At 38.4% G+C, this 23,736-nt stretch overlaps 2 protein-coding genes across 5 annotated transcripts in view; one reads left to right on the top strand and one right to left on the bottom strand.

Annotated features, from left to right (window-relative positions):
- LOC126871279 (synapsin) overlaps positions 1-23,736 on the top strand; it is a 48,870-nt gene that overhangs the window by 10,168 nt on the left and 14,966 nt on the right. The gene's annotated exons all lie outside the window — the stretch shown is intronic.
- Positions 26-23,736, bottom strand: LOC126871282 (metalloproteinase inhibitor 3). Of its 3 annotated transcripts, none has more exons than XM_050629909.1 (5): positions 23,240-23,736; positions 2,751-2,877; positions 2,585-2,667; positions 2,272-2,508; positions 26-1,835 (listed from the first exon to the last, which is right to left on the bottom strand). In XM_050629909.1, the coding sequence occupies exons 2-5, from the start codon at positions 2,875-2,877 to the stop codon at positions 1,614-1,616; spliced, it is 669 nt and encodes a 222-aa protein (XP_050485866.1). In that variant the 5' UTR covers positions 23,240-23,736; the 3' UTR covers positions 26-1,613. The 3 variants fall into 3 exon arrangements, with proteins under 3 accessions (XP_050485866.1, XP_050485865.1, XP_050485867.1); XM_050629908.1 differs by lacking the exon at positions 23,240-23,736 and adding an exon at positions 13,459-13,612; XM_050629910.1 differs by lacking the exon at positions 23,240-23,736 and adding an exon at positions 13,022-13,070.

The following is a 23,736-nucleotide window of genomic DNA, read 5'->3' as shown; positions in this document are numbered from 1 at the left end:
TAGGTCTGTATATAGAACGAACGAATATGAGTTTCTCATTTATTTCCCATCGTTTAAGTATTATAATACTTTACAAAAGTTATCAAATGAAAGAACTAAGACTAAGAACATACATCGTCTCGTGTTACGTTCTCAAGCTAGGAAATGCCGGCTAACTTCCGTCACGTCGCGCGTTTTTTAGTGTTTTGTACTAAAGTCCTACCCATGTGCAGGGTTTTTGTTTCTTGTCACTCTTATCGAGAAACAATACGTGATTACGTTTAGATACATAGTTGATAGGTTAGAGTACCTAACTTGATTGTAACATTTCTAACACAACGCTTAGCATCTTTGTGCTACCCTCCGAATAATGAGACAACATGATCGTTAAAAGGAAACTTGAATTTTTTTTTCGTAAGAAATTATATTCCTTAAACATTGTTTTTTAATACTATAAAATATCTCTTTTTCTTTTATTTATTCATTTATTTTTTTTTAACTGACTCGATTGTAACTTAGTTTCAAATATTCAGAGACCTGTACAAGATTTTGCTAAAAATTAAATACGTGTTAACAGTTTCTTATATAGAAGAAATAAAAGAAGAAGAAACTACGTACAACGAAATGAAATGAGAATAATTTAAAAATGTATAATATACATCAATAGCCTAATATATACAACTAAAAAGATGGCCAATCATCTATATCTGCTATTTCAGATTTCACGAAATTCAGTCGATTCATATTGCGAGTCAACGTTAGTCTACGATTCAATTAAACGAAATAAGGTTAACAGCGATGATTAACGGTAGAAGAGGAAAATTTCAATCTGAATCGATACGAACAAAGTTTTTTATCGATTATTCTTCTTAACGCGGATTAATTAAACGTTGAATATATTTAACGACGTTTATTATTCGGTTTGTGAAAGAAGTCAACGATCTCAGAATAAATATTACCGACGACCGATTAAAGAAAAGATGAAAATAGAATATCAATTATTACAAACGCGATGAAATAGACATCGAAACATCAAGGAAGTAATTTATCATGAAAATGCAAGCAGTTTCAAGAGTTCGACGGTTTATATTATACCCCTGAATAACAGCTTCCCCTCAGCTAGCTGTGTACGATTTTCCCCAATCGATTCCCTGCTTCGTGTATTTAATCAGCGTACAACTTTTGTACTCGTCGATATATCACTACCCGATTAATACTTCTAATGGAACGCAACAATAAATAGAGCATGACACGATACAGAAATGAAAAAATTACATTGCGAATTAATGCTATCTCGACCATTTGACTTGGAAAATTTCTTGAATATTTAATTATTACAAATATTTCTTCTTTGAAGATACCACATTGGGTACACAGTTCGCTACAACACACGTTATAAGATAGCATTAATTTGTCAACATGTTTACATGGTACAGCGCCAATTTGCTGCATATTGGAACGCTCATTGCACACGAAGTAACATTATTCTCGTGGGGATTCTGCGAAATTTCACAAATACGTTCGTAAATCGAGGCATGCTACGTGACTTGGCACGAGCAACGTCGATTTTTCGCCAGCGTGATCGATTTTCTCGTTCCACCGTAGAACTTTCGCATGCATCGAAATAGAAAGATTTAAGGTTCTCGCGCCCTCTGTTGCTCGCGTTTCTGTTGATACTCCTTGATGCAGTTCTTATAAGGAACCGACGGGACCCAAGAGCATCCAGCTGGTCCTGGCATGCAAACGCCATAATCCCTCTGGCACTCTTCCGGACCAGGTTTGCTCTCCCATAGACATTCTTTGCCATCCGTGCCTTCTAGAGCGGCACCCTTGGTCCACCAAGGTGTGTAATAGATCTGCAATTCATGAAACGAGCAGAGTATAATTGAAAGAAAACAGTGGAATTCTTGGTCAATAAGGATTCGATATTATGGCCGATTGGTTAAAATTGATCGTAGCTGAGATGAGAATTCGGTCACATGCAACTGTCTGTGTCGTCTTGCACTATTGAACTAATCATTATTAGCGAAATTTTACAAGTCACAAGTTATAAGAGATGGAAAAGGAACTCTATAAGTACAATTTGCAATGTGTTAATTTACTAACGTTAATAGTTGGTAAATTACTGTAAAAAAGATCTCAAATGATTGATTTTACATCGTTAGTCGATTGATAGAATTTTAAATATTTTTCAGTATTAAAATTAGGATTTTTGCATATTTAGGAAAGTAATCGACAGAAAAATGTGTCATGAAAGCTTCATATTTGTACAAATAAAAATTTCTCACTTACGTTACACGGGCAACCGTAACGATACAAATGCCTGAAACCTTTTCGTTGTCTGCTCGTCACAGAACGCCAGGCCATCTTTATACCACACAACGATATGTTCGCCTTTTCACCATCATAAGTTTTGCCGCTAACAACGTAAGTTTCTCCAACTTCAAGGTCCACTCCACATAAAACTTCGGACGATGCGGTCCATAAAATATTTTTCTTCAGGACGGTGTACGATGTCTTGTTGTTTACCTGTAATTAAAAAACAATCAGGTGTAGATTACGATACAAAACTGATAAGTAAAAATAGTGCAACTGCCATACGAACCTTGAAGATTTTATTGATTTTCACGCTATAGGCGATTTCATGCTCGTTCATGTTCATCATCTTCTTCACTCTTACAAGAACGACTATCATAGAGGAGAGAAAAAGCATGTTTATAAAGTAACAGAAGAGATCGTATTTTTCTAGCAAATTTCATGCAAATTCTTACCGAAATCTGAATTGCAAAATAGTATTTGAGGGTGACTGCTCATGCAGCTACACGCCGCGACCCTCTGCAATGGAGCCAGCGACAGCGCTATGAGCAGAATGTACATCCAAAACCTCAATTGCCACATCTGGAAACAGAAGAATCGATTCAATTACATGGTGAAAGTGAAAAGTAGTTTCTGGATGTTTTATTGGTGGCAATAAAAAAAGATGCATTAAATCTTATCAAGTATCATTGGAATTAGATTAAATGTTTATCAAAGATAAGAGTGAAAGGTAGAAATGATACGATAAGAGGCAAGGTAATGAAACGATCTTGAATCGAAGACGTGTAACCATTGTAAGAAGATAATGAGACTTCTGAGAAATGCTTGTGCTCTCAGACAAGATCCATTTATCTCCGAAATCTGATTACATGTATCCGAACGATCCGAGACAGTTGTCACCTGTCGGATACGGCGTAACGTATAACTCTATTCGACGAACGAGAAACTGACTGACTAAGTCATGAGAATGCGTGTCTCGTTTTTGATGCAACAAACGAAGCATCGCGTCGAGGTGAATCATGACTGTTCCTAAACGACTAATCTGAATTTGCTATTGCTCCATCTAAATCTGGTATCTCGGCAGCCCACCTGCAAACCTCGTTAATGCAAATTTATTCAATCCTTGCAGAGCTGTAACGTGTGGTTAAATTGATGTGCGAATTCTGCGAAACTGACGATCAACAATTGTTAACACGAGGTCTTGAATAAGCTGCCACTGACCTCAAACACGAAACTATCCGAGCAGAGAATAGTTGACAAAACTTGTTTAAATGGACTCCTGAGTCACGCATAGTGACTAAATCTTTTTAAATCAATGAAAATACTCGAAAATAGTGTTACGAGTAGAAACATCAATCATGGAGAACAATGTTATAAATTCATTCATAACACCGAGTATAATGGGGAAGAATCACCTTTGGACCGACAATAAACGTTACGGAAGCGCTGCAATTCGGCCTAGTTTATCGACATCAGCTGGGCCAGATCTAAACATAGACGTAAAATGGAAACCGAAGTCCAACACGGACCAGAAACGCTGTGAGCCGTTTCAAAGATCGTATTGACGATACGTTTCCTTGGACTGCGAGAATAGACCGGTGGACAGCTTAGAATCTAGGCATTCCTAACGGAACCGACTGGCTGCTGCAAAACTTTCTTCGGTAACTATACTGTGATTATGTGCATCGATAAATTCCAAATGAATTGTTGGTATTTACACACACACGTGCGAGCGCGCATGCGCACGCACACACACACTATACTACTTTTATAACTAAGTTTTAACTAGTTAACTAATACTTTATACTATAACGGAGAACTTAAAGAATATTAATGCTTTATGCCAGAAATCTTGAACTACTTTTTCAATTTCCAATAAAAGTTTCTAATCAGAAATAGATCCAACGAACGAATTAACAAAATATTTCTTATGTTAATGTAACAAATCAAAGGAGAAAATGGGGTGAGACATATACGCCCTCTATATATGTGTTCTATGAGGACTGATAGGGTAAATCACGGTAAAAATGAGATATTTTTTAAACGTAGATATAACTATTAACAAAACATGGAATTGGAATACGAATACGCACATAAATAATCATAGCAATTCAGATACTGAAAATAGTTGTGCGTAGTAAACAAGACAAGACAGCAATGGTACACAAAGTAATTTTCCGATGCCATAAAGATTTCTTTCCGTAATGCTCATCCATTTGTTAGAGAACTCACATCTCTCACTAGTAACGCATACAAATTTTGATCAAGAAATTTTATTTACAAAACGAACGATAATGCACGAAAGCATGTAGTAGGCTCGGCCTATAAATAGTAAAATCGTGAAACATATTTGTTTCAGTAGGAGCAAAGAGGTTAAGACACGAACACGAAAACGATTTCGGTGAACTATATCGCCATCGAACTTCAACGGAATGTACTGAACGTGCACAGATCGTTAGCGTGCTCAGGCAGTCACGATATTCAACCCTGTATCGATACATCATGCTCGAAAATATACGTTTACGAAGCGTAACACACAGTGTTACTTCAAAGCGCAAAGTACATTTATAGTAAATGACAGACAAATTCGTAGGTGTTCTCGTTGGAATCGTTTAACACGCTTTCCAATAGCACTCATGCACTATCATTGAACATTTCGTGTGATAAGCTTTCGTTACGCAATGGTTTTAAAAAATTTATTGGTTAGTTGACAACGAGTTAGCCATTTCAGGCGGAATGAATGTTAATAGCAAAGGCAATTTGAGTGAATTGAACCACGTTACGCTAACGTCAAGAGCCACTTGCTCAACTGTGTTCTCTCCGGCTTGCAAATTTGATTTTATTTGCGTTTCCAGTCTTATTTCGTGGTTTTATCACTGCCGTCGAGGGAGTTGAGTATTATAGTGCCACTAACAAGAAACAATTTTATGTTTAAAGATCATAAAGCTCTGTCTGATTATTGTAATTACGTACGGAATATAGCGTGTCCCAGAGTTATGAGTTCGAACTCGAGTGGATAACGAACAATTTGCAGTAGCCGTGACTGGAAACTTTCTACATAACGCGGATGAAAAATTCTATTTGATATACTGTGGTTAAGAATAAACATAAATTTAACTCGCTAGACTTCATTCTGGATGGCATTCTATAGGTGCCTGCAAACTCACTAATTCAAATGTCCTCAGAATTCATATTTTTATTTTACACATTTGTGCACACCATGTACATTTGTGCATCTCCAAATTTCCCATAAATGCAAACAAATTCGCAATCTGATAGTTACTTTCGAAAAATGTAATACTTTATTGTAACAAAATTTCCTTTCTAAGGACGAAATTTAAATTTAACGTTATTAATTAAACTTCCATCGATTGAATTCACTTATCTGAACATGAACGCATATCGATCAAAGAAAAAATCATAGATAGTCGGAATAATTATTTAATTCCAATTACCCGAATAGTCTGCCGTGCAACAAGTTCAAATAAATGGTGTTTCACCGTTGTTATAAATTCTGCCAACTATTGAAGTTTACATTTCCAATTGGCGGACATGCGTTCATGCAATTATCAGGAAAATGAATGTAACCGATCGAGCGCAAAGTGTATCGAAATAGTTAATTGCGTGCAAGAATTTCAACGGAGCCACAGTTCGTAGCACCCACACCCAAATGATGACACCGATACTCTCACGCAGCATTCATCCGATGCACTTCATGCATCATCACGCAAAACGAATTGATTGGCTGATGTCATATAGGCAGCTACGTACTTGCATTATTTTTATTTCCATCGGCAATAATAAACATACGCGAATGGATCGTTCGACCCACACCTCGTGACGCATCGACATGACGACCTATTGCGCACCCAAACATTATTCGTCAAACGCATCACGATTTACACCAAAAGTACGAGTATTTGAACACTTATCATAGAAATCTTTCATGTCCATATTGTATATGTTATATAAAACGTTTTGAAATTTCATTAGCACCGTAAGAAGACACGACTGTCATAATTATATTGGTCAATTTTGAAACTCTGAAAATATATATACTATATAGAAACTAGAAAGATATTTATTGCATAGGTATATGTATATATGTATTTAGTAAAAAATTAGTATACACCATGCATAGCTTTCTCAACTGTATAATAAGTGTCAAAGTTCATTATACTGAATATCGAGGTTTATTAATATAACGGGTAATTGACTTCAAATAATTTTATGTCCAAAATATGTCGTAGTTTCTATAGATATTTTCAGATTTACTTCAAACATTACAAATACGATTGCGATAGTCATATCTCATAATAGTGTTAATGAGATTTCAAAATGTTTTATATAACACGCAGAAGTTGTCTACAACTGCTTAAATATTTTCGTGAGCCTGTGTATTTCGTCTGAAATTTAGTTATTACGCGGCTTTGTTTATGCAGTTGATCATATAATTATTTCCCAATCGAATTGTGCTAGTTTGGTGTTAGGTTTGCAACCCGGTGTGAAGTGAGTATTACCCGATATGCTGAGGACGGATTCGATTTCGTCCTGCTCTAGTTCGAGCGAGTTTTGTTTCTACGCGCTAAGTTGTGGTCATGGTTGCATTCAGAAGCAAAATAACTGTTTGAAGATTTGTGGACTCGTTTCAAGTTACGAAAATTTCTTGGTTAACCTTTAGTTGAAGAGATAAAATTAAGAATCTTATTTCGTTTCGAACTTCCTGAAAATCATACTTTGGTTGTAAAGTATCGAAACTTACGGTAGATCCGTTGGGATTTTTTTTTCGTGGAGAATTAAGACGTTCGAGGCTCAATTCGCTAAAACCAACGGAGTGACATAAAAATGTTCGTTTTACGAAGATCGAATGCAACCAAAGGTGAACAGTATTACCATTTCGTGTTAGCAGAACGAGCGATCCGACTGGCGTACGATGTACGAAGTAATTTACGATCGATAATTCTGGCCTGAAGATTTGTGATTGCACGGATGTAAATAAGTGCGCAAGGCTACGCCAATTAACCTTAAACTCCGAATAAGTTTATACACGGCGTAGCGCTGTTGAACGTAAATGAGCGTCAGGCCACGCATACTCGCTACAACTCATACTTATGGTAATCTAAAACGAGCATACATATAAGTGCAATAATATAACTCCTCCGCATTTTTCTCGAGTCTAGTACAAGCGCAAGGCTAAACGTTGTGATAATTCACGCGCATCGTTGCTACGAACGACAGATTATCCAAAAAAATCTGTAATGGTCCGAAATTGGCAGGAATGCATGGTACAAATACCAATCAACTACACGGACAGAATTATTAAGACAAGTAATATTTTAATACCTTCGATATTTGAATATTGTCTCGCGCGATATCTAAACAGTTTAAAATTGTAAACAAAACAAAAACAATTGTTAAAAAAACAGATGTTTAGCTCCAAAATGAAATATACTTAGACAAGTTTAGTAACGTGGGCTGGTTTGACAACGGACTGAATATTTAAATTGTTTCCCTTATGAAGTAGGAAGGTTTTCGCCTGGTTTACGTTTACAAAACCACGATGAACTACAACATTCGACTCTCATGACCACTCTTACGGCTCTTCGATGATGAAACATCCGACGGATCAACTAAGTTACATAATAGTCCTATACGAGTTAATATCTATTGATTCAGCATTTCCTTATCGGGAGCATTAAAATCACACTCGTCCCGCCTGCACGTGACTTTACGTAACTTTACCGGTGCGTTCAAATACGTGCCGATTTATATCGGGTACATCAGCGAAAGGATTGCCTCGTGCCCGGTCCGGTCGTAACGTTTATCGCTTTCGTATATCTTCATTAAGACGGGAACATCGGAACGATGCTGTGCGTGATGATGTCGAACGACCATGTTTAGATGGTGCACGCTTTAAAAGGTCATCTCGACGCAGAATTCCACGAGTCACCGTGGCAAAACGACTTGAAAATGAACGCGATGCGTTGTGGTGATTCAAAGGGATCAAAGCGCGTCATAATAACGTGTCGAGTGCACTTCTCGTGATTGTAACGACGTTAACACGTTTACCAGATCTTTTCTTACCTACATACGTGTGTCTACTTTCTCCGATCTCGCGTTTTCATTTGCGGCGTATCGTTGCAACTTACAGACTCCCTGCTACTCGAGTTGCTCGCGGAGATCGTTATTCCCCGTCGCGTCGAACCAATTAATTTACGTTCCGTTTCCGTCCTATTCACGAGCGTGAACTTGAGCTGATTTTCTTACCAATAAATATCACGCGAACATGACTCTGCGAATAAAAAATTTGTTTCGCTTTTGAAATCAATGCAGTTTAAGCCGAACGCAACTTGAATTATGAACAATTGAATGTTTAAAGTTCGAAGAATAGTTTGAGAAATATTGCGTTTGCAGAGAAATGATTTCGATGTTTGATCATAGTAAGAAAATCAGTTTCAAATGTTTCATGTTTATCATGGTTTACAATAAAAAATTGTGTTCTATATTTATAAAATATCATAAGGTATAAAAATGAGTATAGATCGAGCAGTTTCTATAGTTAGACGTAGAACACAACAAAGTCTCTTCTTGGTCAATTATATTATGTAAATTTAGAAAAAGTAACAACATTGTATTAGTCTTTCTCGTCCTCACTATACTCCAGACGGCACTGTCAGATTATCATCGTTTTAGGTCATTACAAAATTATTTCAATGAAATGACGATAGTACCTACTAAGAAACTTCCAAAATGATGACGCAATCGTATAAAAATTACACCAAACAGAACGGTCAAATAAATTAACATCATACTAAGTTGATTTACTGCTACATCCTCAAAATCGACATTACTTCTTCATCTACCTGACATTATACGATGAACCGGAAGTAATATTACACACGATAGTACAAAAGAGCATCTAGGAAGAATTTCTTTCAAAACAAGGAAGACAATCGCGGCAGTAATTGAATACTGACTTGCATCAGGCATTCTTGCAATTGTTTACAAGATACAGTGGGCGGATTTACGCGACCATTAGAACGCGTTCTCAGCAAGTTCTTGAAGTTTTATATTACGTTACAGCTGACAGCAGCGGCAGCGACAGCAGCTCGTATCAAATATACCGGGGCGTGCACCGGCTCACTAGTTCCAAGCGTGAAAATGTTCATCGTCTTACGAGTTTACAGGACTCCGATCTCACGAACAGGAGAAATATATCGTGTAAACTATTATCCAAGCAGCCAGATGATAATATTGTGCTTAACTCAACGAGTATATTTCCACCGAGTGGTTCAAATGTTGAAACTTTTATCAGAAACGGAAGAGGCGTGGAATATAAAACCCGTTCGATTAACATTTTGCCACGGTAACAAGATTGAAAATTAGCGATGACATAAAATCATAAATACGTCTATAAATCGTGAAGGTTTATCGAAGCGTATATTGAGATATTTGAGACGCTATTTGGCTTTTAACATAAATTATGCTTTATAAAACGCTTTCTCATTGACTTAAGATTAAGTGAGAAGGAATAATTGTTTACGGATCGAATGAACGATTGTTCTTTTGATTATCAAGACTCGCAATTAATTATTGCTCGCTTCAAGAATAAACGGATTGCATATCGTTCGAACGAGTTCCAACGTTATGCTTAGATTTAACGAACTCCCGATTTCGAAGTAGCACATACATTAAGCCAAGAACAATTGTTCTCGTTATCGTTACCAGAAGTCGTTTCGCTGGATTAGAATTCTTGGAAATCTTTCTGAAAATACGCTCGGTCTATTTTTAAATTTCAAGGATAAGAAAAGGTTAGTTTCCACGTTTCTGGGTAACTTCGCGGGTATTTGCAAATTCAATAAACAAAAAATTGAGATAGATACCATGTAAGAAATGCAGAGACTCGTTTCTTCTTTAATTAAACGTAAGCATACAGTGTTAAACATTTCTTGATGCTCCAAAAAATTGCAGAAATATATTCGAACATAAATTTTTGTGGTCGTCGATTTTCGAGATACGAGATTGCCTCGTTGATGTTGAATGGAATTTATAACGAACTGCACCTCATTAAAAGTTAATAACAACCCTTTAGTGGCGAAGAGACAGGCTCCTGTAGGGAATCAGCTAAATCGATGCGACGTAGAGAAGAAAGTTATAAAAATAAATTGGCGAGCATTTTTCAGTAAACGACGTATTGTACATTTTAATGGTAATCACAATGTACTTTATTGAAGAACCATCATTTTCATCAGTATCTACTTATGTATTCATTAATTCAGCGTTACGTTAACACGCGGGAAATATGATGCCCAAAATTTTCTCTCAATGAATTGACTGGCCTTTTCATCTCGGCCTGGATAAATCGATTACTCGCTTTCGTCGCGTCATCGACCATGAATACCGGTTTAATCGCTACACACCAGACAAGTTATATATATAAATTTCATATGTAAAATTTCAATTTTTAATCACCCTCGAATTCTATTCTATTTCTGAATATATCGTTTTTTACAGAATGTATAAAATTTCATTAATTAAACATAAATAATCCTAAACATTTCGTGTTTGCTTGAAGTAGTATGTCACAGTTAGTAGTCACAGTAATGTCAGTAATAAGAGCAGCAAATCAGAGCGATGTAATTTCTGCGCACACTTAACAAGAGTTGGAAGACTCAACGTTTATGTAGATAGCAATTAGCATCTCTCACAATCGGGCAAGCTAAGTGCTGTACAGAGGCTTTCAAACACGTCGTTTGAAGTTCATCGCTGTGTTTGCTAACAGTGCATGTAATTAATGCGCAAGAAATGACGTCTCGCATTGACGTGCACTTGCGTAATTTCATGCGAACGATGTGAATTGAATTGCATGAAAAACATTGCCAAGAATTCTTAGCGGATTTGCAAAAATATTTTTGTTCAGAAATATCATGAAATATTTAAAGAAAAGTTGAACGATTCTTGAAACGTCCTTCCCCCAAGACGATGTTCCCTTGGTTCAAATATTCGTTATGTTTATCATAATTCCGGAATGTGACATCAGTTGAAAAGCCATGCAAATCTGGAAACATATTGCGTAAACGAAATAGATGTGTATGTACATATAAAGCATTGTATTCGCATGTTGCTTTAGCGACTTATCTTTTACTTTCTATTCTTATTTATCTAAGAAGATATATAAAAAGTGCATAATAAATAACAAAAAAGGGCTCATAACAAAAATGACCTTTGTGCAGGTTTGTTTTTCTTCAGAGAAACAAAAAAATACTCTGACATCTTTAATTTTTCTTCTATATGTTCAAACTGTTTGAAAAAAACATTTATCATATTACACAATTGTTATCAATGTATTTGTACTTATTGTAGATGGTTTAGTTCATTTCTTTTTTTTTTTTTTTTTTTTGGTTGTAAGACAGAATATAATCTTCTGAATACTATATTACATGTATTATCATCTAAATGGGCGGAAAACTTGACAGGAGCTGTTTTGGCTAATTTGTCCCTCAATTTCCACGTTTAATTACTAAATGAAAAATATTTTGTATAGCATCGATCGTATAGCAAACAATCGATCTATATTCTTAATTCCACGTTTAAAAGTGATCTAAGTATCGAATAATGCGAACACAGAGCAACATTTTGTTACAATCTAGATAAAAATACACTGAAGTAACGTCCAACGTCTGGCCATGCGTCGAGTAATAAGATAAATCTGCAGTTTTCCTCAGAAACAGTCGAATCATTTACGTTCTAAATCCGCGACTGCAAGTGCAGATGCGATGCAGACAAGTATTAATTATACGATTGATCAATCACCGGCAAATGAATGGTTGGATGACGACCGCCACGATGTCACGAAGCGCGCGTGATTTCGAATCATCGCCGCGCGAGAGATAAATCGACGATGGTACCGATCGCTGATTTACATTTTCCGAGCCATTTGCCGCAAACAGCGTTCGATTAATGAAAACAATTTAATAAATGGCCACTCGATCCTGAGACACGCAGTACTACCGCGAACACTGTGCTATAGCAAGTGTTGCAAATTGATAATTGCACCGAGGCTAATAACAGAGCAGCATCACGCGTGCCGCGAAATGCGCACGAACACAATATGTCACGAGGATAATCAACGTATAAATACACATCGCTTATCGTCATTATCTGACATTCATCTAAAGAGCAACTAGTTTTCACCTGAGGCGGTTCATCTTCGATGAAAGTTCATGACTCAACCGGTGCACTGGCAGAAATTAAACATTTTAAAACAAGCTTATACATCGAGCTAAGGCTCCGAAATATTGCAGTATTTCGATACCAGCCATTTGTAATTATTTTATGGATTTTTGTTTCCCTATCTTATTTGTGTACGTGTGTAAGTACAAAAATGGATAAGTTCGAGAGAAGAAAACGATTAGTGATTCTAAGAATTTTCTCGTTCACCGTATCATGCGTGGATAACGTTGATTGAAAGTAAATATTGCTATCTTTTACGCTACTACACCGCATATGTAATATTCGTGATGTGTATTTAAGCGATAATCCGTAGAAATCGTTAAGAAGTAAAACGAAGAAAACGAAAAAGATATACATTAGCTTTCGTAAGATGGGAAAAATAAATCGACGTGAAAGTCGACAGTTATCGCTTGCGGATGTCTATCGCTTCTGTCATGTTAACCTTTGCTAGTTTACACGTGACCGTCTATTAAATTGAACTGGATGAACTCACTCTAGTTTCCACGGAATGTCGAAGCTTTACTTGTCCGCTTCTAATACAATCCTAACCTACCGACATTTCACTCGATTTAAAAATCTCACATCTCCAAATTCACTAGATCACCCAAAGGAAGAAAGACGAACAAAATATGAATTTTTAAAACAATTTGATTTCTAAAAAAAATTCACCGCGATTCAATTATCAATCATGAATAGACTGCGGATATTTATGTAGAAACAAATTTTCGTGATCACGACTGAATAAACGATATTTCTTTCGCTTAATAAATATTATAACGAATATTCTACTTCGGAAATTTTATATCGCATCTTTAAATTTTTCACAAACGTATAAAAATCTGCAGCCTAATCGTGGATATCAAATTTTCACAATTCACAATTCGTCCCCAGAATTTCGCGAACGTCGAATCGAGTAAAAAAGGAACGAACCTCTAGAATCGAACGTTTCCAAAAATAAAAATTCGCGTGACGATGGCGAAACGGAGCAGCAGCCAGGTAGAGGCTTCTAAGACGCCCGTCAAAGCAGGACTGCCCCAGTTCCATCGTATTACCGCTATTATATTCCGCGGCAGCATCCGTACATGCGTGTACGCATGAGCTCTGAGCTCGTGTACACTTGCCAGCTCACTCACTCGCTTGTTCGTCAACGCGAATATACTGTCGCGACGTGCAGAAGCTACGAAGCCGAGCCGAAAGAAGGAACGCGAGACTATCCGAACAGCGATTAATCATAAATTTGGACGTTACGTCATGTCGTGACCAACGATACGTAGTCGGAAGTGCAACCGACTAGCCGACGATTACGTCGATTCTTCTCAGTAAAAACGATGGATCGGTGTTGCCGTCGATCTTGCAGATTTTAATATAAACCCGTTTCACTTATTATTTCTGTTTGCTTGTTATTATTTATGACCATGTCACTGTCATCTACGAATTGGGACGTATTATTAGAATGAAACAACTGTGAAATTGATAGATCGTTAGATTTGAATTTCTTAAAAGCCACACTGATCATCTCTAGTCGTCACGTTAGTGTAACAAGTTACGACTACAAATATGGATTTTTACAATCGTTTATGCTATCCCTAATTCGTTTCTTTTTTATGATGTTAAATACTGATTATATAGCTGAGTAATAAGATTAAGAACTTTGTAAGAAGTGGAGCTGATCAATTTGGCTTATTTACGAGATGATTTTGGAATTAAAGAAGAAATTTGATAACTTGGGAAAGCGTATAGCAAGATTTGTGAGTCAGTTAGTGATATCTGGTACCACATAAATCACGATTCTTGTATCTAATATTAAAACGAAACCATGACATAATAAGTATATTGAATATGTGCATATCTCTGATATTTGTATTATATTTAAGCGGAACAATGGAAATCAACATTGTATTGGTTCATATATTTATCGCTGCTGATAAGTATGTAGTCTGAGCTTATTTAAAAGATTAAAATTTTATAGACGCACATGTAAATACGTTATCAACGTGTCGCGCAATTTTGGGTGTTTTGTCAATCAACTCCGTCAAAATTTCGTCAAAACGAGTTGCAAAAAGACGATAACGAACTGAATGATATTATACACTGAATAATACGCACAGAAAAAAGTATTACGAATTCCTCGATACGAGATTCCAGATACATATATCTTCGTACTTGTGCCGAGATTTTGCATCAAATTCGATATTCTTAACAGTGAAAACGGAGATAGCGATATGCCTTTTAATTACATTTCGATATCGATGCCACTGCTCGGGACGATAGCACGATTAATCATGTATTTGAACATCGTGTCGTGTTGCTCGTTTACTGTGCACAAACACATAGGTACGTATACTGAAGAATTTACTACATTTGACACATACGTAAGTACTTTGTTATGAACGATACCAGAGGGAGTACGGATTTAAAATGAAAGACAAAAAAAGAATTGACGAGACCTGGCATGGTTTCAAACTCGAATGGCAATTCATCTCTCTACGGTTTTGCACAACTGCTCCACGATACCCGCTATTATTAATCCAATGCGTAACATTGCAATTTCGTTACGTTCAGCGCAATTTTTCTCCAACCACGTGGAAGCTCGTGAATCAAGTTCCTGCTCTTCGTTCGAAAGCTAATAAACAAAATTCCCACGGGAAACATGTGTAAGACATTAGATACGATCATGACGAATCAGTCTGTTTTTGTAACCATCCGGGATTCGACTTTGTTGAATTGTTAAAACTGATCTCAATACCGTTAACGTTCCAATTTCCCGCGGAGGTTTGATCAGCGGGCAAATTGACAGGTCGAAACGTTTTATTATGGTAATCGAGGGAATTAGGGTAATCACCGATGCAACGGGGAAAGTCACGGCGATAAAAGTATCCAACGCTGCTCTCGTGGTGTTCGCGTCATGAATGCGTATCTATATTTACAGTGTGACTCAGTGTAAATAACGAAGGAACTAAAGCGATACTGGTGGTCGACAATTTGCGCCTCGTTAAATCGGCCGCTATTGCGACCCGATAACAATCCGCCAGTCTTCATTTACCGATCGAAATAAAAACGTAATCGCGCCGATTCACCGTAATGCACGCACGAGCTGCATTAATTCGAAGATTCGTAAGCGTAGAATAATGCACGTCTCGTACGCTTTGGAAGTCTCTATGTATGATTCAGCATCGATCCTGGAGGATTACGTTAAGATGCAATTTCGTGGACGACTGTCGGGAAGAGAAACGAGAGGGCGGAACGATTGTCAAGTACATTTAGGACGGTCTACGACAGATGTACAAGACAGCCAGGCCTTGGGTGCGATCGTTATTGATAGTAAACGGAATTTTATCGCTTCCACAAAACACATGTTTGTAGAATAAAGAAGAAGCATGTTCATGGAAGTGTTCGCATTTGTGAAAATAATCGTTGGCAAAGAAAACGTCTGGCTATAAATTGCCAAGAGGAAGTCGTCGCAAGTTGCATACAACCGGTTGGGGAAGCAGAGAGGAAACAGAATCAACGATCAATTTGCGAGAAAAATCTGGCCTTAGCATTGCCACGAAATTGCGTGCGGGCATGTTTCGTGCACGGTTTAATAGCGATAACCGTGCTCTGCCGTGTATGTAAATTGCGGTTGGTGAACAATGAAGTGTAATTTCGTAGTCAGAGCGCAACTGGGAAATTTGACGTGATTCGATTCTAAAAACGCCAGGTCTCTTTCGAAACGGTCCGGTTGATAGGACGTAGCTGATAGAGAGCTTTTACCTTGTAAACAATGGTACAGATTAGGCTATTAGCGACACTTTCTATTTTGTGAAACTTTTACTATATCATTATGCAAATTCGATTGTTACGGATAAAACGTTGAAAATTATAGTAATAACGAATCACTCACGGTATAGAATGAAGAAAATGATCGACCTCGGGCGATAGCGCGTAGATGGGTACGCGATATATTTATCAGAGTGTTTGGATTTAGTAAATTACTGGACCAAAAATATAGGGCAGCTAACGACACAGAAATAAATGGGCAGCTATTTTCACGCGCATCGAAGAAATAAAAGTGTTTCAAAACAGCCCGTGGGTCACAAACCGCTGACACGGATTGTCTGTATCTATTTTTAACCAGACAGGGAAAAAATAGAGCCGCTGACTGACGAATAGCTCTATCTTTGGTGCGAATCTACCGCGAAGAATTACAACGATGTACTTATCTGCGTGCCAACGAGAAACATTCTAATCCTTTTATTTACCGAACGAACGACACATTGTTCTTCTTGTTGGAATTAAATACATACGTTTCTATATAGATTAGACGACTGTATCTTTATAGTTTTCAACTTTTAACTCCGATATTCCAAGGAATGATGCGTTGAAAGTTAATTGCAATAGGATTATGCGATTCTGCGTAAAATTGTTTCTTATTAAACAATATCAATACCACAAAAGTGAATGTACATAGGCGTATCAAAGCAACCAATATATTTTAGACCTCGAGAATTGCCTACCCACTGACGACAACTCATGAAAATAACAGATGAAATCACAGCCGATTATTATCAAGCGTGCACTTTGAATTGCCAGCTCGAAGCGTGGGTAGAGGAGAAAAATGTAGACTTCCTTTGACGCGGGTACACCATTTGCATGGCATGATTTCACGGAACATCTGTCAAAAAGGGAGCCGCGGATCGCGTCTCCTCCTTCGCCCCGTGAAAGGAGCCGCGCGACTCCGATACTGGCTACAAAATATCGCGTGCTACATGTGAAGAATGTATTCGGGAGAGTTACATGTTTGCCTATAACGGGTAATTAATTCTCCCTACGGATTTACCAGGCATCGGGCTCGGTTAGAATTTCAGAAAATCGAATTTATCACTGAAAGTTCACGTGGCTCGCGTTATATACGAATAGTAAATCTGCGTATGTCGTTGGAGCTGTCGTGAACTAACTCAAGAACGAATAGACTAGAGAGAAATAGAGAGAGATGAGGGGGGGGGGGGATAAGGGATGTGAAAAATAAGTTGAATACACGAAGCAACGACGGGACGTCGCGTTTAACGAATGGCTCTAATTACTAAAACGCTTTCCCATCCTAGAAAACATCTCGTTCCCCGAAGCGTCGTTGCAAAAGCGTTCTATACACGCGGTTCGCCGCAATACTCCTCTTTCGCGTCGATGAATGAGATTGCTGGCCGCTGAGTCACTCTGCTCGTAGTAGCAGCGTTAGCTGGCCCGCGAAAGAACGCGGCAGACGTCAGAGAACAGAGAGAGAGAGAAAGAGAGAGAAAGGGAGAGCTGACTACCTCTAAGTATCACTCGTAATAGTCGTAATACGTGGCTGAAATTTTTAAAAAGACCCGCTGATTGATCGTGCACGACGCACGAAGGCTTTCTGCGTATGTACACGAACTTGTCGATCGCTAACTTATGGCGATCGATGCCAAGGACTGACTCAACGGCAGCGATCCGCCTGCACTTCAAAGCAGCCCGCTTTCTGCTGAAAATTCATTCCTTCTGCCAACCGATTCCGTACTTTCCGCGAACCACGACCGCAAAACATCGCGCTCACCAGACACTGAGGTGGGAATGCAAAGTTGTACGAGGAATTGTTTCCATCGATACTACGAAGCCACTTGTAATTTGATTACTCAGTACTAAAGAATGTCGAACAAACAGTTTGTTTAAAGAATACCTTTCGCCAAAGAAACCGCGAAACGTGTACCTGATTTCATATTCATACGGAATTCGCTGTACGAGAATTTCACACGACTCTGGAATACCAAGATAGTAGAAACGCGACTGGGAAACATCGTGATACTATTATAGAAACGTAGAAACACAGTGATTCAAGCTGCTAGGATCTCAATCAATTTTTGTTACAAAGGCTTAAGGAAATGAACGTTTCGTTGGTTGAAACTTACGAATATACCTTTAGAAACGAATGCAGCACGTGCAAGGGTTGTCGTACTCCTTCATTACCGCAGCTTAATGCTTCAGCCGCGCGTAATGCGATCGGTTCTTCGTGCCAACGAATAATAGCGAGGGTTAATTAAAGCTCGCGCGCTCGATTATGTGTGCCACGTAATCTTATACGCGTTTACGAGTGAATCCTCCTGAGCGCGTGCAGAGACTCGCGAAGAAGATTAAGACGAAGAAGAGAAAAGGAAAAGGTAAAAAAAAAGAATGCTAACCGCGGGCAGAAAGTGCATGACTAGACTGACCATATATTTGTGATGATGTAACGGGAGAAACCGCAAAGACCACACCCCGACGATACCGCAGCCACGTGCTGTTTCGTAAGCTACCGACTTTTAGGCAAGGCCATTGCGATGCTGCTTGCTCCCCATAACATGTTTTTGGCCATTCCATGGCGTACATCCTGGACATTACCTTGAGATGCGGCAAGTAAGATTCGTGGTCTGTGATTCATGTCGGTATTTTCGGAATTATGTATTAAATGTATTTTTATGGTTATGTAGTGTTAGATGTTTAATGTGGGGCAAACTGTACAATCACTTTTTTAAGATATCCATGACTTTCATCCTGGCTATTACCTTGACATGCGGTTAATAAGATGCAAGTGTTCTGCAAATTATGTATTAAATGAATTTTTCTGACGAATGCTTAATGTAGTTTAAATTATAGAAATTATTCGAGTTCGCGGAGTAACTACGTTACCATTAATCTGCATTCTCTGTATTAAGGACCGCTGGTCTGTCGAAGGTTCTTGAACCGCAAGCGAAGTAATCACTGCGTGAGAAATATAGCACCGTGCGATGTTTCCGGGTGGACAAGAAGAGTAAGTTTGTGGTCTCGGCAGTTTCACGAGTCCGTTGAACGTTGTTGCTCGTTAGTACAAACAGCAAGACTGTGTCTCGCGTCTTGGAACAGTACAATTGGGAGCAACTACGTTCACACAGAGTGACAATTTTAATTGATCGAGAGAACACAATCGAAAACAGTGACAAATAATGCCGCATTCCATTAATTTGGCTGACCTTCGACTCAATAATGTCACGTTTTGATAAAGGAAAAGAAAAAAGAAATATATATCAGGGAAGGACAGGTATCGCGAATTCCACGGAAATTATTAATTTATTATTGGCGCCAGAGACATGTATTGGAAATAGCCAAGGACGGAGGAACGTCGTTAATCACCAACATAGCTCGCGTGCATTCGCGTAGTCGAAAGTGCACAGGACCGGTTCGAATGAGGTCGTGAAATAATACCAGAACTACGAAAATAACGGATGCAAAACGTTGTTAATTCGTGCGACGTAAGAATATAAATATAAATATTACCAAACGCGCGGTAACAGGCGCCGGATAAAGAACGCCTCTCGTGCACACTGTAATCAGGATCGCGGGACGGACATAAAGCAGCGCTATAGGCATAAATAACAAGAAAATTGCCAATAACTCCGAGACGTACGTTTGAGTCTGTGGTGCGTTTGATCTCGGAATAGTTCAGGATTTATCGACCAGATTCCCAGATTACGCTATCTCCAGTTGCCATGAAAGAATAGAAAAGAAGAAGAAAAAATCCGGAAGAAGAGGAAGAAGAAGAAGAAGAAGAAGAAGAATGGATCGCGAACTCCCGTGGCGTTATCGAAACGCAACACTGTACACAGGCACTGTGTCCCCCTATCCTCTGTACATCGTTGAACGGCGCGCGTGCGATCATGAAAACGGGCTGCTATAAATATTCGATTCGCTGCTCTAATCTGTTGGCGGACGAGGTATACCAGGTCTACCAAGTCTACAGAGAGCCGTCGCTTATTCTTCGAATGGAAATAAAACGCGTGTAGAGCATAGGTAGACACAGTGGACGGGTGACCATGCGAATACGCGGGCCTAATACACGTTTCTGAAGAAACGTACGTAGATAGCTAGGTATACATAAGCGGAGACCGGCTGGTTGGCGCCACTCGGTCCTCTCATAGCGTATCGGAGAAACGCGTAATAAACGTAATATCGTACACGCCGATATGACCCGTGCATTACGTTCTCTTATGAGAGTCGAATCGGGGGATTATATCTTCCTCTTCCAATCTTCCTTAATCGGCGTATCACAATACTACGTCGCAACGTGAGGAGGTCAGAAAGGATTTATAACACATCCCAGGCTAGTCATCCCTGTTTGTACTTCAGGGAAGTCGCTTTAGTCTAATGAACAGCGACCACGATCATTCTCGATCGTTCCACGAAATTGTTCCTGGACACGAAGAAAGTGCATGTAGGAGATTTGCAATTAAAACTTTAATTGACGATATCGTAAGAAATATTGAGTATTTTGTCCTATGATGGAATATTTTTGAGAACAGAGTGACGAAATCTATCAGTGTGAAACGTTTCACCTCAATTCAAAACTCGAAGGTCTCATTGTAGGTTCAGAGTATTGTAGTTGTAATTTGAAAATAAACTGGTATCGCTATCAAGTTAAAGAGTCTTTTTCTTGTACAGAAAGTATTTAGATTTTGTAGATGGAAATAGTAAATTGCACTTGATTAAACTAATAATTTTTTCGGTTAAATTAAGTAGTTTCTTTAGTGTGAAATAACATAAAATTCTTCATATAATTGCGTGATACCTCCTTCTGAATGGAGAAATGCTTTCAGAATTCCCTTACAAGTTTTACGAGCAAATTGATAAAGAGGATAAGAGAGATAAGAATGAGAAACTTTGATTACGGTTACGTGAAGCATATCTTCAGACTCCATTCAAACAGAATACCGTATTCAATTGTCACTATAATAACTTTGTTTCCAATGATGTTTGTTTGGAAGCGTATATAAACGGTTCATGCGAAAGGTTCAATCATTAACTCGACGCCACAAAGCGGCGCCGGCAGGTACATTCCTCCGTACGAGAGGTACAATATAGTCAACTCGAAGTTCATGTCCTCATATTTTCTGTCGTCCGCTTTATCGAAATCGATTCCTCGACAGCATACCGAATCCGATTACATGGATATCGGTTTCGCCAATTGAACATCGAACGAAGCTTCTCTTGAGCTTTACAATATGCGATCTTTCTTTGACTTTCCGATCAAGCGTGGAACATATAATCCACAGTTAACAACCGGTTAAGTAAGATCGTCAAATTTTGATATTTAATAATGTCGTCGGACGTTTAGTACCTATCTAACGTTAATGTATTGTATTTAATGAGGTGTGCTCCACACGCTGAAAATGATAAATTGGACAAGCTAACGAGCAAATGGTTGTTCACCGCCCTATATCGAATCGATGAAAAGGTGGATTGAAAGTTTGTTCTCAAGAAATACCTACACAGCCATGAATATGAAATTCCTTTTAAACACATATTGGAAATACTAACATGTGTCAAATTGAAATTAATTCAATTTCCTCACCTTCACCTTGTTGGCAGTAATTGACAACAGATTATTAGAATTTCGTTAGCATAAATTGAGGAACTTTTGAAATTATTCTTCGCTACGTATTACCCTAATAATTTGTATTATTTTGTTTATCGCGAAATATTGAAACTATAATGTATTTTAGCAAATAAGTAATGTAGACTTCTTAATAGTAACTTTAAATACGTCTCAATTTACAGTTAATTAATTCTCGTTCGCTGGGTAAATAACTTCTTACATTTCTATTATCACAAAGGTATTCGTCGTTATCGATATCGGCAAAGCGAAGAGGAAAAGAAGGCGATCATAGACATTACTGGACACGATAGGTCGAACCTCGACTAATTAGTATCATGAATTATTCATATCGTGAGCTGTCGTTTAAAGAACATAACGATGACAGAATATAACGAGATGCGAGGGTTTTATTTGCGTGTAGTAGCGAGAAATAGCAGGTATTAGGATCTTCTTTCGAAAAACGCTGGGTACACGAATACCAGGAACATAGTAGATGTTGCTGGATAGAATTAACATAATGAAACGATCGTAAAAGTCTACGTCTCTGTTATTTTCACGATTCGCGTGGATTCTCGCGTTTCAACCATGGCATTCGTGGCTGGAATGTCTGTCTTCGCATAAGGTTCATATGACACGGTCTTAGAGCTAGCATAAACGATCCTCTACCGTGCTCATGTTGTCTGGTTTAGACTTATCGTTTTATTTATACAACTAGCGCTGCAAAATTCGCAGTATTTAACAACAATGCCTTGAAACAACGCATAATTTCTACGTTTTTATCTAAACATCGGTAAATTCGCTGCCAGAAACGCGTAAAACGTAGACTCGATTGTCTAGAACACATTAGTCTATTCGATTGAATACACTTTGATTAGAAAAGAGAGCCTCAGAGAACGCGGTTCTGCGTTTTCTCGGTGCACGATTAGCGAAGTTTATTTTGGCTCGCGAGCGAGTATGATGTCATCGTTTTGATTGCTACTACGATTAAGCGACAAATGTATAACTTAAGGCCAAATGGAGTCAAAGTGCAGCCACTTTTAGTAGCGAATGTTATTCTCGTATCTACTAATCTTCGAACGCTTTACTAGAAAGTTTTATTGACATAAAATCTATCTACGGATCATATGGAACAGTAAATTGTCTGAATGATAGATAAATAACAGAAAGTCGTAAATATGTCGATAATATATCGATTGATAAATAAGAAGCGAGTAGAGAGAAGTACGTTAGAGACACAAAGGTATATAATTAAAGACACGATCAGTACAGGAACACGAAACCGCTTTCAGGTACAACGTGAAAATCGTACATGCGGTGCACAGATACCTTTCTTCGTGACCCCGCGTAGATCCTTCCGCTTCGGCTTTCCTCGTAAAGTTTACTTGCACTCTACCTTTCTCTCCGTTATTCTCCTTGACCTCAAAGACGCGCAATCATTCTTCGAAACTGCGAATGGTTGTACCAGAGTCCGTCGACGGGTCGACGCAGCCGGTAGATCTTTCAGAAGCGACTGCCTCTCCGTGAGCCGGCGAGTTCCGCGTGATTCGATTCGCGTGCACCACGTTTTTCTCCTTCGTTTGCGGAAACTACGATAGAACTGATAATCGAACGAACACGAATCGTACTTAACGATGAGTGGAAGCTTTCCCGCAACCGTGTTATAAATAAACGATCTCGAGTTCGCCAACTATATCAGCCGATACACCATCGACCGTAAACGAGGACCGACTGGATTTTCACGTGTGTTTATCGATCGGCGCACACGTATACGTCCAACAAGAGCGGACCGTTCGCGCGCGAGCTTCGAAAAGCAATGCAAGCGC

Source organism: Bombus huntii, chromosome 11 (genome assembly GCF_024542735.1).
Source record: "Bombus huntii isolate Logan2020A chromosome 11, iyBomHunt1.1, whole genome shotgun sequence".
Taxonomy (NCBI): Eukaryota; Metazoa; Arthropoda; class Insecta; order Hymenoptera; family Apidae; genus Bombus; species Bombus huntii.
This window is presented reverse-complemented; position numbering and strand designations above follow the sequence as displayed.

Bases quoted from the DNA above. Each gene is read 5' to 3' on its own strand.
- LOC126871282 (XM_050629908.1), bottom strand. From the start codon at position 13,572: ATGGAACTGGGGCAGTCCTGCTTTGACGGGCGTCTTAGAAGCCTCTAC. The intron at 2,509-2,584 runs GTTCGTATGGCA...TTTTAATTACAG, and splicing joins AAATCAATAAAATCTTCAAG to GTAAACAACAAGACATCGTA. The intron at 1,836-2,271 runs GTAAGTGAGAAA...CATGAATTGCAG, and splicing joins GTTACGGTTGCCCGTGTAAC to ATCTATTACACACCTTGGTG.